Source organism: Coloeus monedula (genome assembly GCF_965178545.1).
Source record: "Coloeus monedula genome assembly, chromosome: 11".
NCBI classification, from domain to species: domain Eukaryota; kingdom Metazoa; phylum Chordata; class Aves; order Passeriformes; family Corvidae; genus Coloeus; species Coloeus monedula.
In genome coordinates this window covers 21,494,473-21,508,769 of record NC_138791.1, presented here as the reverse complement: position 1 = coordinate 21,508,769, position 14,297 = coordinate 21,494,473, and the positions used below count along the sequence as shown (strand labels likewise).

The 14,297-nt window shown below is 41.4% G+C and overlaps 1 protein-coding gene across 3 annotated transcripts in view; it reads left to right on the top strand.

Annotated features, from left to right (window-relative positions):
* The window catches only part of FGD5 (FYVE, RhoGEF and PH domain containing 5), a 96,656-nt gene that overhangs the window by 33,711 nt on the left and 48,648 nt on the right, over nt 1–14,297 (top strand). For all 3 annotated transcript variants that reach the window (XM_082288875.1, XM_082288874.1, XM_082288873.1), the window contains exons 3-5: nt 4,361–4,490; nt 11,941–11,999; nt 12,110–12,140. In XM_082288875.1, coding sequence (XP_082145001.1) covers nt 4,361–4,490; nt 11,941–11,999; nt 12,110–12,140 — 220 coding nt within the window. The remainder of the gene's footprint in view (nt 1–4,360; nt 4,491–11,940; nt 12,000–12,109; nt 12,141–14,297) is intronic.

Genomic DNA, 14,297 nt, shown 5'->3' with positions numbered 1-14,297 from the left:
ACATTAGGAAGAAATTCTTTATCTAGAGAGTGGTGGGTTGCCCAGGGAAGCTGTGAATGTCCCATCCTTGGAAGAGCTCAAGGCCAGGTTGGATGAGGCCCTGGGCAACCTAGTCTAGTGGAAGATGGCCCTACCTGTGACAGGGGGATCGAACGAGATGATATTTAAGGTTCCTTCCAATCCAAACCATCCTATAATTCTGTTCTGTGATTCTGTGATCACTGTGGCATTAAAACTGCATACATCTGAACCCTACACAAATGCTTGCTGCTTCAAGGAGATGCTGTATTGCTCTTGATTGACCAACAGCTTTCTATCACACTTCCACCAGTTGCAAGGTAGAAATATGCTGTAACTCTGTCCCAACACACATGATGATACCTAATAGGCACTGGGATGGATCTACTGCACTAGCATTTGAAGGGACATTGCCAGCACATTTTAATAGCCTGACCAGCTCCACTTCAGATGTATAAGGAGCCACTTGGTGGAAAGGATGAATACAGGTATCATAAAGCACAGCTGAGTGGTACCTTGCAGGAAAGCGGACTCCCCTCTTCCCCTCATTATTGCTGCTGGGGCATAGACCATGAAGCAGAAGGTGAGATTTATGAGCCTTTCTTTAGGATGCATGAATTAATTAATTGAAAGCAAACTGCAAGCAATCTGATCCTTACTGGTACAGAGGACTTGTATCACACCAGTGGAAGTCACAGCCCTTCCCAAAAGTTTAGGTTTTCACCAACCCAGATTTTTTTTTTGGTTGGTTTTCCTTGTTTGTCTGTTTGTTTGCTTTGTTTTTTCATGCAGTTGGTGACTCTAAAGGAAGAAACAAGAAATCATTTGGGTGTGTAGCCAAGAGATGAACATACAGCCAAGAGCATTTGTATTGTTTTGCAAACAAAAATACATGGTCTTCATGGGCCTTTATTACAATAACCTTGGCTGGGTACTTTTGCCACTGTTAAATCACCCACATAAATCCTTACATGTCACTAATGCTGACTGAATAACTTCTAAAAATCTTAGAGAATTGATGTGATCATTGCTGAGGAATGGGGTAGAATTTGCAAGGTCTTTTGAAGGATAGATGTGAAAATAAAAGAAGAATTGCACATTCAAGCAAGAGTAAATACAGTATTCGTCAATTTGCAAATCATGTTCTGTGAGCTCTCACACCTGTTGTGTTTCTCCACAGTGCTCTCTCATGCATGTACCATCTGTGCACAAACTTCCCACTCTGTGTTCTGCAGGGATCGAAGGTAGTAGAGACTTTATTTACAAAGTGCTAGTACAATGATTAGTTCAGCTTCCCTCTCCTTGATGGCTTCACTCTCCCCTCAGTCACTGTGGTCTCTTGAGGTCAAATGTAAGCATACTATAGGGGCAGGATAACCAGAGAGTCTGTAGACTCCAGAACACTTTTTCAGATGTAGCAATACATGTGCAGAGGTAAAAGTACACAAATAACTAGTAGGGTGCATCCATACAGCTTCTCCCTACTCTGTACCTATCAGCAGCTGTGCTAATTATAATGTAACTGGTGCTAACTAAAAAGACTTTTGCTGCACCAATCCTCCTGCATTTACTCAGTCAATTAAATGTCAGACTGTCCCAGAAGGCCCATTGCTTCCTTTGTTGTGATGGGTCACTCTTGAAATGACAGGCAATTGCTGAAGGGGCAGCAGATAATGTGCCAGCAATCTGTTCTTATCCAGCCAAATCACTGCTACAAGGAAGAGAATTAATTGGGGATTACCGTGTCTATTGAGATACTGCAAAATCTTGGACTATTTCTTCCCTTATTCTTCACACCCACACTTTTATTTGCATCTTCCATTGCATTAAAGTTTATTGCTTCCCGTAAGCTCAGTTAGCAGTGCTTTCAATGAGCTAAAGAAAAGTATCATTTAGTCATTCCTGGGCACAGTTCAAGCCTTCAAAAAGTAGGAGCGCTAGGAGATCACAGGAGCATAGACATAAAAGATGGATGATGACATGTGAGTTCATTGGATTAAGTGCACGCTGGGTACCAGGAAAGGTGCACTACCCAGAAGCTTCTGTGACAAAATAAAACAGTCACAGAAGTAAAGACCTGAGTGCTATTGGAGTGGGTCAGAGGAGAGGAGAATGGAAATGGTGGCAAATATACCTGTGCCTATCCCGTGTGCAAATGAGATCCATAACATTTTGAGACTTCTCTTTAAACTCAAGCTGGTGCCACTGGGATACAGGTCTACTGCAAACAAAGCCCATGAAATAGTTCAGCAATATTGCAAGTTCTGCTACTGTATGAACCTTTAATAATGCCATTCATAATGATTACAAGACTAAATATACTGAGTTATTCTTCCCAAATTATAATGTGTTCTTTTATTAACATAATGCAGTCATTTATCAGAGAGAGAGAGAAAAGGAAGGAATACCTTAATTTCATGTCTTCTGGGACAAACAACTACAAAGTGCAGAAGGACTGTGTGAGTAAGGACTGAGACTGGCTAAATGATTAATCAGTCTCCTGAGCTGTTCCTGTATTTGCCTTGCTCTTGTGCTGAGGTCCCTTTGCTGTTGAAACTGGACAGGTTTTCAAGAGTGTGGTGATGCCACCCACACTGAAAAACTGCAGATAGTACTAATAAGCCAGAGTAGACAATGATGAGGAACAGTGTTACTGCTTGAGCCTTTGCCCAGCCATGGCAAATGCACTGGGTGGCCCGTGAGAACTCCTGGACTCTGCGCATGAGGGAAAAGCTGGAGGCATAACAGAAAGGCTGACAGCCACACTTGCATGGGAGACACCTGCTTGCAGCTTAGAAATAAATGCAGATATGTAGGGAGTTCCCTTTCTGAAAGGAAATAAGAATCTGGTCAGTGACCTTGGGAGTCTCATCATTGTCCTCTTACCTACATTAGCCCATCTTTGCCCAGCCTTCTGTCACTCTAGTATTGGCTTTGAAGCCTTGGGTTTGTTCACATCTGGGATCTCCAAGTGGAAGATTAAAGAAAAATAAAGAGATGAAGCAGAGCTGTGAAAGGAAGTTAATGTGTCAGAGGAAATGAGAAGTGTAAAAATAATATAAACTGAGTAATCCAGGCCCACATTACAGACTGACCTGTCTGGCCAACATGTCTACTGGAAAACATGAAGATGTCAGATTTTGTTTCTCAATACAAAAGACTTCCTTTGTTGGCTGAACACTGGAACCTTACCCTGGAAATGTAAAAGGCTTGGGGCCACTGTGGTGTATAAGCTGTATATAAACTCCCAGAATGACACTGCTGTCAAAAAACCAAATATGATCCTTTAATGTGAAAACTCAGTAAAGTCAGGTAGGAATAGATGGGTGTTACAGCTGATACACATGACTTGGTATACATCTTTTGCCTGTGCTGGAATAATGAGTTTTGTGTTGCAGTACCAAGAGCAGTATCAAAAATGGATAGTAGCAAAAGCTGATGCTAAAATGGTTGGTAAATTGAATAATGCTAATGGATAATTGGATGAAGTTCAGAGATTTTAGAATTATTAAATCATAGGCGGCATGACACCAAAATCTTCACCTGTTTCATATAGAAGTCAGAATGAAGGGACAACTTGAATACAGCTTGTGAGTACACAGTAACAAAATCTGGAAGACTGCCACCAGGTTTAACAAGATCCAGCAACTGGAATCTGGAGCTAAGCATATACAGATCAGCTTTAGTCATGCTTTGTGGAGGTTTTGAGAACACTGGCAATTTTAATTGAAGTTTTTTTTTTTTTTTAATAAAATGCTGTGAAACCACAGGCCTGTATTGCACTGGCCTGTGTTGCACACCAGGTCCAGTACTCTTACTGCACAGCTTTCTCTGGGTTTCTGGAGCTGGATCCATATTCCCTTGAAACAGCTCAAGGATTCTGGAATCTGAGTATCTTGTATATCTTGTACTTTAATTGATGCCATTGGTATTACCATTATACTTTTCTCATCCTTTTGATGTTTTCACAGAAAACCCATTGTCACAATATCTAACTTCCATTTTAAAATGTTAGCATTATTTTACTGCATCCATTTTGAGGGGTTGACTAGGGATAAACAAAGCAGTTTTGGTTGCAGATAAGCATGAAGTTTTTACTCCAAACTGGGCCAGAACATTGATCTTTCGGGGAAGCTTGAACGAGTTCAGTTAACTTCCCATTGCTCCTTTCAGAGTCTTCTGCTTGCCTAAACGGTTGCCTTTGAACCTAGCAGCCAAAAAAACCCCCTGCTTGATAAATCTTGCTTTCCAAGCCTTGCAGCTCTGCAGGGATTCGGTATGTCGGAGCAACAGCGAGTCTTGGAATACCACCATTGAGCTAGTCTGTTCTGTTTTTCTGCAGTGCCTACACTGAGCCCTACAAAGTGTGCCCAGTCTCTGTAACACCAATGGAAGTTGTCACATCAGATGAGGAACAAAAGAGTTCAGAAGATGATGAGAGCAGCCTTGGTGATCCCAGTCTCACCAACAAGGTAAAAAAACCTAAAAATGGTTAATGCATGAAACCTGGAGACGGAAAAGCAATTTGCAGAAGAACCTGGATTCTCAGCTCTTCTCTGCTCTTTGTCTGGTGCTCATTTAGAAATGGCAGAGCCATCAGTCCTTTACTCCCCCACTGCGCTAGGAACAATTTGCCTCTACAGCACGTGGCAAAGGCAAAGAATGTAGTCTGAAGATAGTGGAGGCAACATAAACAGCAAGAAAGGCCTGACTTGAATGTCAGGAAAAATGTCTCACTCCAAAGCACTTAGTTGCAATCTTGAGAATTTAAAATTACATTGAATAAAAAAAGGCAAAGGCATTATTGGAACCAGTTCTACATTGGCTGGAGTAAACTGTCTAATAGGTCTCTCCCATCTCAAAATTCTCCCATCAAGGGAAAATGCACTTGTGTTAGTATTTATTGTACTGATTTCTGATTAATAAAACAGCTCTTAAACAAATTATGGAGAAGACCATGGAAATGGAACCATAGCTTGGCACCATACAGTGCTTACTTCCTGTAAGCTAAGTGCGGATGTTAAATGGCATCGAGCAGGTTTAGAGACAAATTTACCTTTGTTTTTCACGGGAGGGTGTGTGTGTGTGCATGTGTGCACATACGTGTGTGTGTCTCTGTTCTTAAAACATAATATGGGCCTAACAATCTACTCCTGGGTGAGATTGTGCAAGCATCCAGAGCATAGCTCATTAGGTATGCATGCAACAAATGGGTGTGTTCTTCTAAAGTTTTCCGATTTGAGCCCCAGGAATTAAGGCTGCCTATGAAAATAGCAAATCCTGATTTCCTACACCTCTCTCTGCCCTTTCCTTTCGACCTGGTCTCTCTCAGTGTCAGCTATATGGCTTCCTGATTGTAGATGGCTTTTGTTTGGTCATGAGCATGTGTCAGAGTCTGAAAAAGTCTGTGCAGATGACTCTCGCAGGTAATGGCTAAGTAAGAGTCAGCTCTGTCAAGGAGGAGCATAAATAGATTGATTCTAGGAAGATAGATCTCTTCAGGCATTTCCAGAATGTGAAGCTTTGTTTAGGGGCAATTATAGAGAGGGGAGCAGAGTTTCCCCCTTACCAGGACACCAGTTCTTGAGAAACACAAAAAGAAACAATGCAGAATGACATTGAAAGGCAAATGAAATTCCTGTTGCTCTAATCTCAGAGCAGGAATAGGTTCCTTTGATTTCTCTTCATGCTGTATCACATTTACCTCTGCCCTGCAGGGTGCTGAGCTACCTCTGGTACCAGTGGAAAAGACTGTGGTTTGTTCTCCTGGATGACATGAAACAAGTGAAACAGTCACAACTAACCTTTGTACTCTTTCCTCTGAGATTTGTGACCTTTTGTTTGGTTGTTTGTTGTTTGCACATTGTTTTGGAAAGGAAAAAGCCTTTAAATTTCTGATATTCCCTGTTAAGTGAAAAACATTTTTGCCTTTCAGTTAATTTCCTACTAGTTAGCTGACAAACCACCAGCATTTCTAGAGCATACCCTAGTGTCTTATCTAAGACAGTTAGGTTTCTCAGCATCTCTTAGTGATGCTAGTTGCAAAGTGACAACACAATTGTGACTTGAGTTCATGAGGGAAATACATGCAATCATTGTGCACTTGGAAGCAAATTCAAGACAGCTAAAACCAATTTTATGCCATTTTTTGTAGGGTTTTACTCAAGACACTAGGAAATGATGCTTTTCTAAATGTCTCCCTTATCACATGTCATTCATTTTAAGAGTTCTGCTGTGCTGGTGTAACCACACTGGATAGCTGTCAAAGAAGGCAGCATTTAGAGAGAACACCCATGTGCTTCAGAGTCTAACTGGAGGTATTCCTCCCACTCTTGAGGAGAACACAAACTAAATGCTTGCACATGGCTGACAGAGAACATCAGAACAGGTCTGGTTGCTTAGTTGCCCTTTGCTTCTCAAGCTAACAGTCAGCAAGGGTCACAGTACCCAGTGCCAGACTTCCACAAGCTCTTGGGGAGCTGCCTTAAAACAGCTTCATTTGACAACAGGCCATCTTTCCAAGCTGACTAATGAACCAGTGAGTGATCTTGTCTCAGAACGCACTGGTATCCTTACAGAGGAATGTTTTTCTTACTCTACTGCTCCTGTCTTTGTTTATTATCTTCTCACACCAGTCTTCCATGAGACAAGGGAACACTGCATACCCTAACAAAAACCTGCCTCTATAATGACAAAGTGTACAGAACTTGCCCAGCTCCCCCATGAAGTGATACATCCCTTGGAGAAAAATCTTCAGGACAACATGGAGCAGCTATACAACATGAAAGAGTTCAGATGCACTGTCACTTGGAGAGAATTGGGACACATATTGGTCTGGATGCAAAAATAGTGCCATGGATTTCAAAATGAGCTAATCTTGTCAAAACAGCCATTTAGGGCTGGCTAAGACCCGAATTTAGATTTCCAAAAGACACGCATGCATACACTAAAAACAAACAAAAAAATACCAAACCAAACCAAAAAAACCTTCTGGGGTTTGTTGGTTTGATTTCCTTTTCTCTCCTACTCAGGGAAACTTGGTTTAAATAAAGGCATGAAACAGCCTAAATGATAAAACTTCCTCCCTGTGCCCAGATATATGAATTTCATTTTGCATTGAGATGGATTCTACCTGCTGTCTTTCATTGACATGAATGAATTCCTGTACCAAAATGCAAGCAGCATCTTTTGGTTTTGCTCACCTGCTTTCTCCCAGCTTGTTTGCTGGTGATTCACAAAACTTCCAGTTTGAAGCACATTTTTTCCTCTGATGTTTCTTTTTAAGGCTCATTTTTACAAGTAAATATAATATCAAAAGTTAGCTTTGTACACACATTCCTGGTATTGTTTCAACAGCTTGTCTCCTTTGAATTCCTGCTCTCCTAGGGACCAGATTCACACACATGTGGAGAAATTTTCAGGGGCTGCTGGAACCCCTGCACTGTAAACAATCTGAAATATAGCCAATAATACCTCTTGAGGTATTTTTTTACATTATCAGCTTTCTTTGAAGGAACAAACAGAGGGGCTTTCATCTCTGTTACAGGAATTATAGAGTAAATGAGCTTAATAGTTTGGATTTGACTAGGCACCGACTTTACACAGAGTTCCCTTTGTCAGAACTTAGTTTTTGTAGCAGTCTCAGAATTTCCAGCTTAAAAAAGATCAGAAATAGAGACAATATAATCTTGAAAGTGTACTTTGGAGAAGCGCAGCTCCATGCTTTGAAATGGACTAAAATCAATACATACTGGTAGGTTTCACCTATTTCTAGTTATGATCTGAGTTTATGAATTGCCTTGGTAGTTTGAGGAAGATGCTGCATATGCTGGATAATCAGCTACCCCGCCGTACCTCGAGCCTCTCGCTTTACTGTCAGAATCTTCAAGCAAAAGTCTTCAGGCAGTTCCTTTCTTGTAGGTACTTTTTTAGGACTCAGTCTCCTGTGCAGTTGATAACCTTTGTCACCAGCCTCATAAAACCCCCAGTTATTATAAAACTGACCGAATCCCTGAGACAATTCTAAACCTTGGCTTACTGAAGATAAGGACCCAGCAAGGAGGAGTGATTTTATGATACATCCAGAGAAGAGAAAAAACCCATCTTTTGCAGAATAGTGGTCAAACTTGCAGGCAAGGCAGAAACCTAGGTTCTTGTCTTTAGGTTCACTGTAGGACAATCAAGTCTTTAAAGGAATTCACAGAGATGATAGTATGGGGAATGCATCTGCCTTCCTACTACATTACTACTACCACTGCATTAACAGCTCTACCTGGGGAAGTAGGTTAGGGTTGGGAAAGGGCAAACACATGTGGGACAAATGACAGCAGAGGCCTCAGGGTGGTCTGAACAGTTTCTGAGGAAATACACAGAGATGAAGCACAGGCTGGGAATCAGTGGGGGTGGGTAAGGGGCAGGAACCCACCTACCAATTTAAGAATTCATTTTACTAGCATCTTGCAGAGAGCCATACATGTGGTCCTGTAATGACACTATAAAGCATCATGCCTTGGACTGGGCTTCAGGAGCTATTTCCATCATGCTGCTTGATTCAGACAGTGTCACACAAATGCTAAAGATGTATGATATATGCTGATCAAACAAAGCAACAGGCTTAAAAATAATCCCAGTAGTCAATGGAAGGCATTTAGACTGCAATCATTTGCACGATTTGCCCTACGGCGATAAGAGGCTGTCTCCCTTTACAGGGTGCCTTTGGAAGGAAAAAGCAGTAGTTGGACAAATGGGTGCTAGAAATACTGAAGCAACATCAGCTATTTTAAGAACTCTGTTATGGTATTAAAGATATATAGCAAACTACATTAAGCTACCAGGCAAAGGAACAATTAAGAATGTTCTCTTAAACTGGTCTGTAAACACAGGAAGGAGTTAGAGCTGAAGGGAATCTCAGAAAAATAATAAGAATAAAAGAATGTGATTAATCTGTGTGAATACCTCTAAGAATTATAGTCTTTAAAGTACTCAGGAAATAAATTTCATACAAATCCTAGAACAAGTAATAAAGCCATAGCTGGAACATAAAGACGTTTCTTCCATCCAGAACACGTATCTGTTTGCCAGTACGGTATGGGAAATCTAAAAGTAAACCAATCTGTATGCAAATACCATTGAGTTTAGTCTAAAACCAGTAATATGTTACAAGGAACTGTATGAAGACAGCATATGAGGGATGTGATCTTACCCTGGTGGCAAAATGTGAAAGTCTATAGCAAGGTGAATAGCATGTAGCCAGAGAAAAATGGTAAAATAGAGAGGGAATTCAGATCAGATGTGTCTGAATTTTATGCCAGTGAAAACCCAAAGCATTTGGGTTAGTCACTTGGGACTTCTGATTTAACATACCTAATTCTAGCCAGACTGGTGGTGTGCTGGAGGAATGAAGGGGAACTTCCTACAGACATAATCCCTAATGCTGTTCCTATGAAAAGGCAGCACTGGAGGTAAGATGCTCCACCCTTCTCCCAAGTATCATAATAAAAGACAGTGGACAAAAAGGGGGCCAGCCACCCCATATGGCAGATGGAGAAGAGCTGCACTGCACACAAACAGGGAACACTAAGTAGAGTCTCAAAGGTCTCACAAGCAGGGCAGCTACTGACTCAACAGCAGCAGTACATAAGAATGCCTTTGCTTCTCCTTACACATTTCCACTGGGTGGGCTTGGTGCCCAGATTCCAGTAGTCATTCTGTTTTGCAAACCTTTAACATATTAAAATATGCACTCGTGCACAGACACAAAACTGAAATATGCTGGAGTTGGGAATTACAGATTTGTGTGCCTTGAGGAAGCACCTAATTCAGATGCCTTTCAAGGGACAGCTCTTGATTTATATAATTACACAGATCCTCCAGGACAGCTGCAATCTAGCTCTTCAAGGATGGGATCTGGAAGACAGATGTGGACTGCTTTTCCTTCTCTCTCACTGATTCACAGAGCTAACCTGAAAAGGTGATTTGTTCTTGTAATGCTTCCTTTTACCATTGGCACTACTGGGAACTGCTACACAGTGCATAATAATTACAAAATGGGCATTATGAAGTCACTCAGAGACTGAAGCTTATAAAACTGCTATAAGCCTCTGATTGTGACAGTAGCACTCTTGTCTGGGTACCATCAAGCTACAATACACCTACTCTGAGCTATCTCTGAAATATGACACACAGAGTAAAACGCATGAGGAGATGCAGTTTGTCCACGTTAGCATGGCAAGTTAGTGGCACACACAGTGATGGAGCTTCTGCTCCCATGTCTTCACTAGTTGCCCTGCTTTGAAATCCAGAGGGTACTTACTCCAAAAGAGTACTCCAGAGAAGCGACTTGCACAATACTAATGCTTCTGGTTTAGGAAATTGTTCTGTGACCTACTTGCGCTGCTCTTAGGCCAAACAACTCCATTCTAGACCCATGCTAGTTGCTGGGGGCAACTTTGCCCCCAACCCCACAATTCTTTTAAGCTGGATCAGGAGACCAGTCTGGTTCTGATCAAGGTCATGCAAACAGCTGGGTCAGCACGACTGAGAGCTGGCACTATGCTCAGAAGGGAGGGACTGGCACTGTTGCCAAAGTGCCATCAATCTTTATGATTAATATGTCTTAGCCAAAATTCAGGGACCTCAGTGTCCCATGGCCTGTCTAGAGCAAGTCTGAGAGTGTCTCTAGCCATTGTCTGTCTTGTGTTATTTAACTGCTATTTGTTTAACCAGGAAATGAACTCTGAGATAGACAACAGTGTGTGTAGACAGACTTCTGGGAACAGGGAGTAGAGGGGGTGCAGGTCCCTCAGCTATTCACTTTCTGAAACAAAGTTCAAGTGATGATTATAACACTGCAAAGCTGCCAGCATTTTAGAAATCTTTACTCCCTGCAGCCATTCACCTGCCTAGTCCTGTAGTATAGCTCTCTCCCAGTTCCCTCTTCAGAAGCTGCCCTCCGGGCCTTGCTCCAAGCCTTTGCTTAGCAGATGGAGGCCATGGCAGCCATGTAGGGACCCTTGACTTTGTGCTTCACTGAGTCTTCTTACTAGCATACTTGGCCTGGCAAGCAATGTCACAAAGACTTGATACTGTGCTCATTTCCCCAGAGTCCATTTTAGGTCACTGAGGACTGCTTTCCTTTATAACTACTAGACCACTATTTTAGCTCCCTACTTCGTCACTGCTGAAAAAGTCAAACTTTTCCCAGTACATTCCTTTCAGTACATATTTCTATGCTTTGGTCATCTCTTACTGTCAGGACGAGTCACAAAGTAGGAGCAAAATACCCTATTAGCCACTTGCACCTCAGAGCCTGCAGTTTGCTTCTTTCACAGTTATCTGTGTCTTCCAAGATGCCTGCCAGTTAAGTAGATGCCTCTGAGATTTGAAACAATGTTGTCTGGTGAAGTACTGAACTAATTCTGGAGCTATTCAGCTCATTAAATTTAGACACTTTGTTTAGAACACAATAAAGCCCTTTGCCCCATTTGCTTCCACAGGTCTCACTGACAGCAGTCAGAACAGTCTGGAATATGACCCATTTTGATAAAGAACTCCATTCTCCACATAGTATATCCTCAACAGCTGTGAAGCTAGCCTGTTCAAAGCTAAGCACTTTCTGCTTCTTAGACAAATTTTGGACCTGTAAAAATCCACAAAAAATTTCACTCCTCCTTCAATAACAAGACATTTTTCAAATTTGCCATCTGTATTAGCAGCTATTATATTGTACTGTATTACTAGTATTTGAATTGGGGAAACAGTCTGTCATGGAAAGTCCAAGATGCCAGAAACTGAACAACAAAGAATAAAAGTCTGGTCACTATATTTACTATAGAAATATGTCGGTTCAAAGTGCTCTCTAATAGTGCTTTACTTTGTGGAATGAGACATCTCTTAATTGCCTCTGGCTTCTTCTGTTGACAGAAAGAAGGCCAGTCGAGAGCTTACCTCATTGCCCAGGAGCTGATGTCTTCAGAAAAAGTGTGAGTTTGTTTTTACAACCTACCTGTTGCTCTTCTAAAATTGAAGCTGCACAGTCCACCCTTCAGTATTCATTTGATGGCAATTAATTAAAGTTTGTCTCTCTCCGCAGATATGTGGAAATGCTCCAGTTGTTATGTATGGTAAGTAAATAATTTTAATCACTGAAACCTAAATACCCTTTTATTTAGCTGCAATTTAAAAGACATAAAAGCACTGAAGGGATTTAAGTGAATTTGAGGAGGAATGGCTTACTGTGAACCAATCAAATCTATTATTTCTCATCTAGAGGGAAAAGCGTTGGCCAACAGTGCTTGTTGGGGCTGAGACTGGTGTAAGATGCAGACCAAGCCTAGTGCAGAAAAGGAGATGGTGATAAACGGGTGAACTCTCTCTCTTCAGAGTGAGATAGATGGGAACAGAGCTATGAAGCATGGGGATTTGGTTTCAATGGACTCACTCTGCTTCCATTTAAGCTTCTTGTTTTCTGATAATGCAGTATTGGCAATAGCCACTGTGCTCTGCAGATCCACGCTGTGTCACAGTGTCTTGGTTTAAGACAATTTAAGAGGCGGACACTCTAAAATTAGTTACCTCCCCGTTAGTTTTAACAAATCCCTTTCCACCAATAAGGAGAAAGGAACAAGAGTAGATGTGAGGAAAAAAAAAACAGTCTATAAAAAAATGAAACATCAACAGGCAAAAAATAACAGTAATACTCACTAGTTCCAAAGTTGCTGAAATCTCAGGGACTCCCCGGGAACAAAGATAAACTCGGAAGGGCAGAGTAACCCCTCTCCCAAGCCGGCACCCTCGGCAGACCGCAGGAAAAATGGCTGCCTTGCCTATGCTGTTACTGGGTTAGGAAAGAAATGCTTCAGGACTTGCCCCGTCCCTTCCCTCTTCTGCTTCCTCTGGTAAAACCCCGTGTAGTGAAATTTGTTTCCCTGCCTGCCCATCCCACTGCAGTAAAGGGATCTTACGAATATTTTGCATGTTCTCATTATTTCCCTAATTATGAAAGTAATTAAGGAAAAGAGAAAGAGAAAAAAAAAGAGAAGTTAAGATGTCAAATGAAAGTAAGAAATGGGCCTAAAGTAAACCGTTGAATGAATGCACTGGCATGCAAGTTAAGCCACTTACAGGTTGTGAAATGTCAGAATAATTGTAATCATGCACTGTGACTTTCCCTGTCCCAATTCCCATTGTGCTGGGTTAGAAAGTTTAATAAAATCTCATCAATTTTAGAATTGGGAGGAGGTATCAGATGCATGAAGTTTAAGAAGGGCAAAATCACAATTTTGATTCATGATTTCCTTATACAGTGGAAAAGTTCTTATGCTTCTTGGCCCATACACTCCTTTAGGGGGTACAGGAGGCTTTTCTTCAGCATAGCCAACAAGCAAGTTTCTCAAATAATATTTAGTTATTTGTATGAGTTGGTTTTCTAACTGGTGAGGATGTATGAATGGAACCTGGGTTAGAGAATGAAGGAGGAGAGAGAAACAGGCAGCCTGTTTTCACACTTGTCTGCTAGTTCAGTCACTCCTTGGTTTAGAAGAGGTCAAAAATCTTTATGGGAACAGGCTCAGAGGGTATGTTTCTGTGTTTCATTGATTGCCTTTTGCCCTGGCATACCCCATCTCTACTTCTATAGGCTGACATCTGTATGATACCTACCTACTGCAGTGGCATTCAGAAATAATCTGCAGGTTTCTCTGTTGCAGTCATGTTCAATCTAGAAAGCCACAGCCACAACACTGTCACTTTTCCCACCCCAACTGCTGTTGGATCTTTATATTTACCTGTTGTCTAGTGCATTGTTCAGAATAACCAGAGAAACCATTACCAATTTTACAACATATAAGTCCCTTAGAATGTAGGGGTAATATTGCCTAACCAAGGCAGTATTTTCAATACATAACACTAAAAGTTACAATAATCTAACTGCTCCTTTTTCCATATTTGAGTAGTTTTAGGAATACTCACATCAGCAAAAAATCATGCTTTGCTGTGCACTTGCTGTTGACACAAGTTCCACTGGCAGATTTCAGAAACAACCACGAGTGACCACAGCCACCAAATTGCTCTCAAGGTACAACACACCACTCATGGCCAGTTAGGCCCAAAGGCTTCCTTGGCAGCATTCCTCAACGCAGGCATACGTTTCTCTCTGTTTCCCATCACCGACTTTCTCAAGAAAACAGTTTCTAAATGCTTATCATCAAGTCTCAAGTTTCATCTTCTCATGTAAACCCACATATTGGTAAGAAAGGCAAAGAACTAAACCACACCCTAGC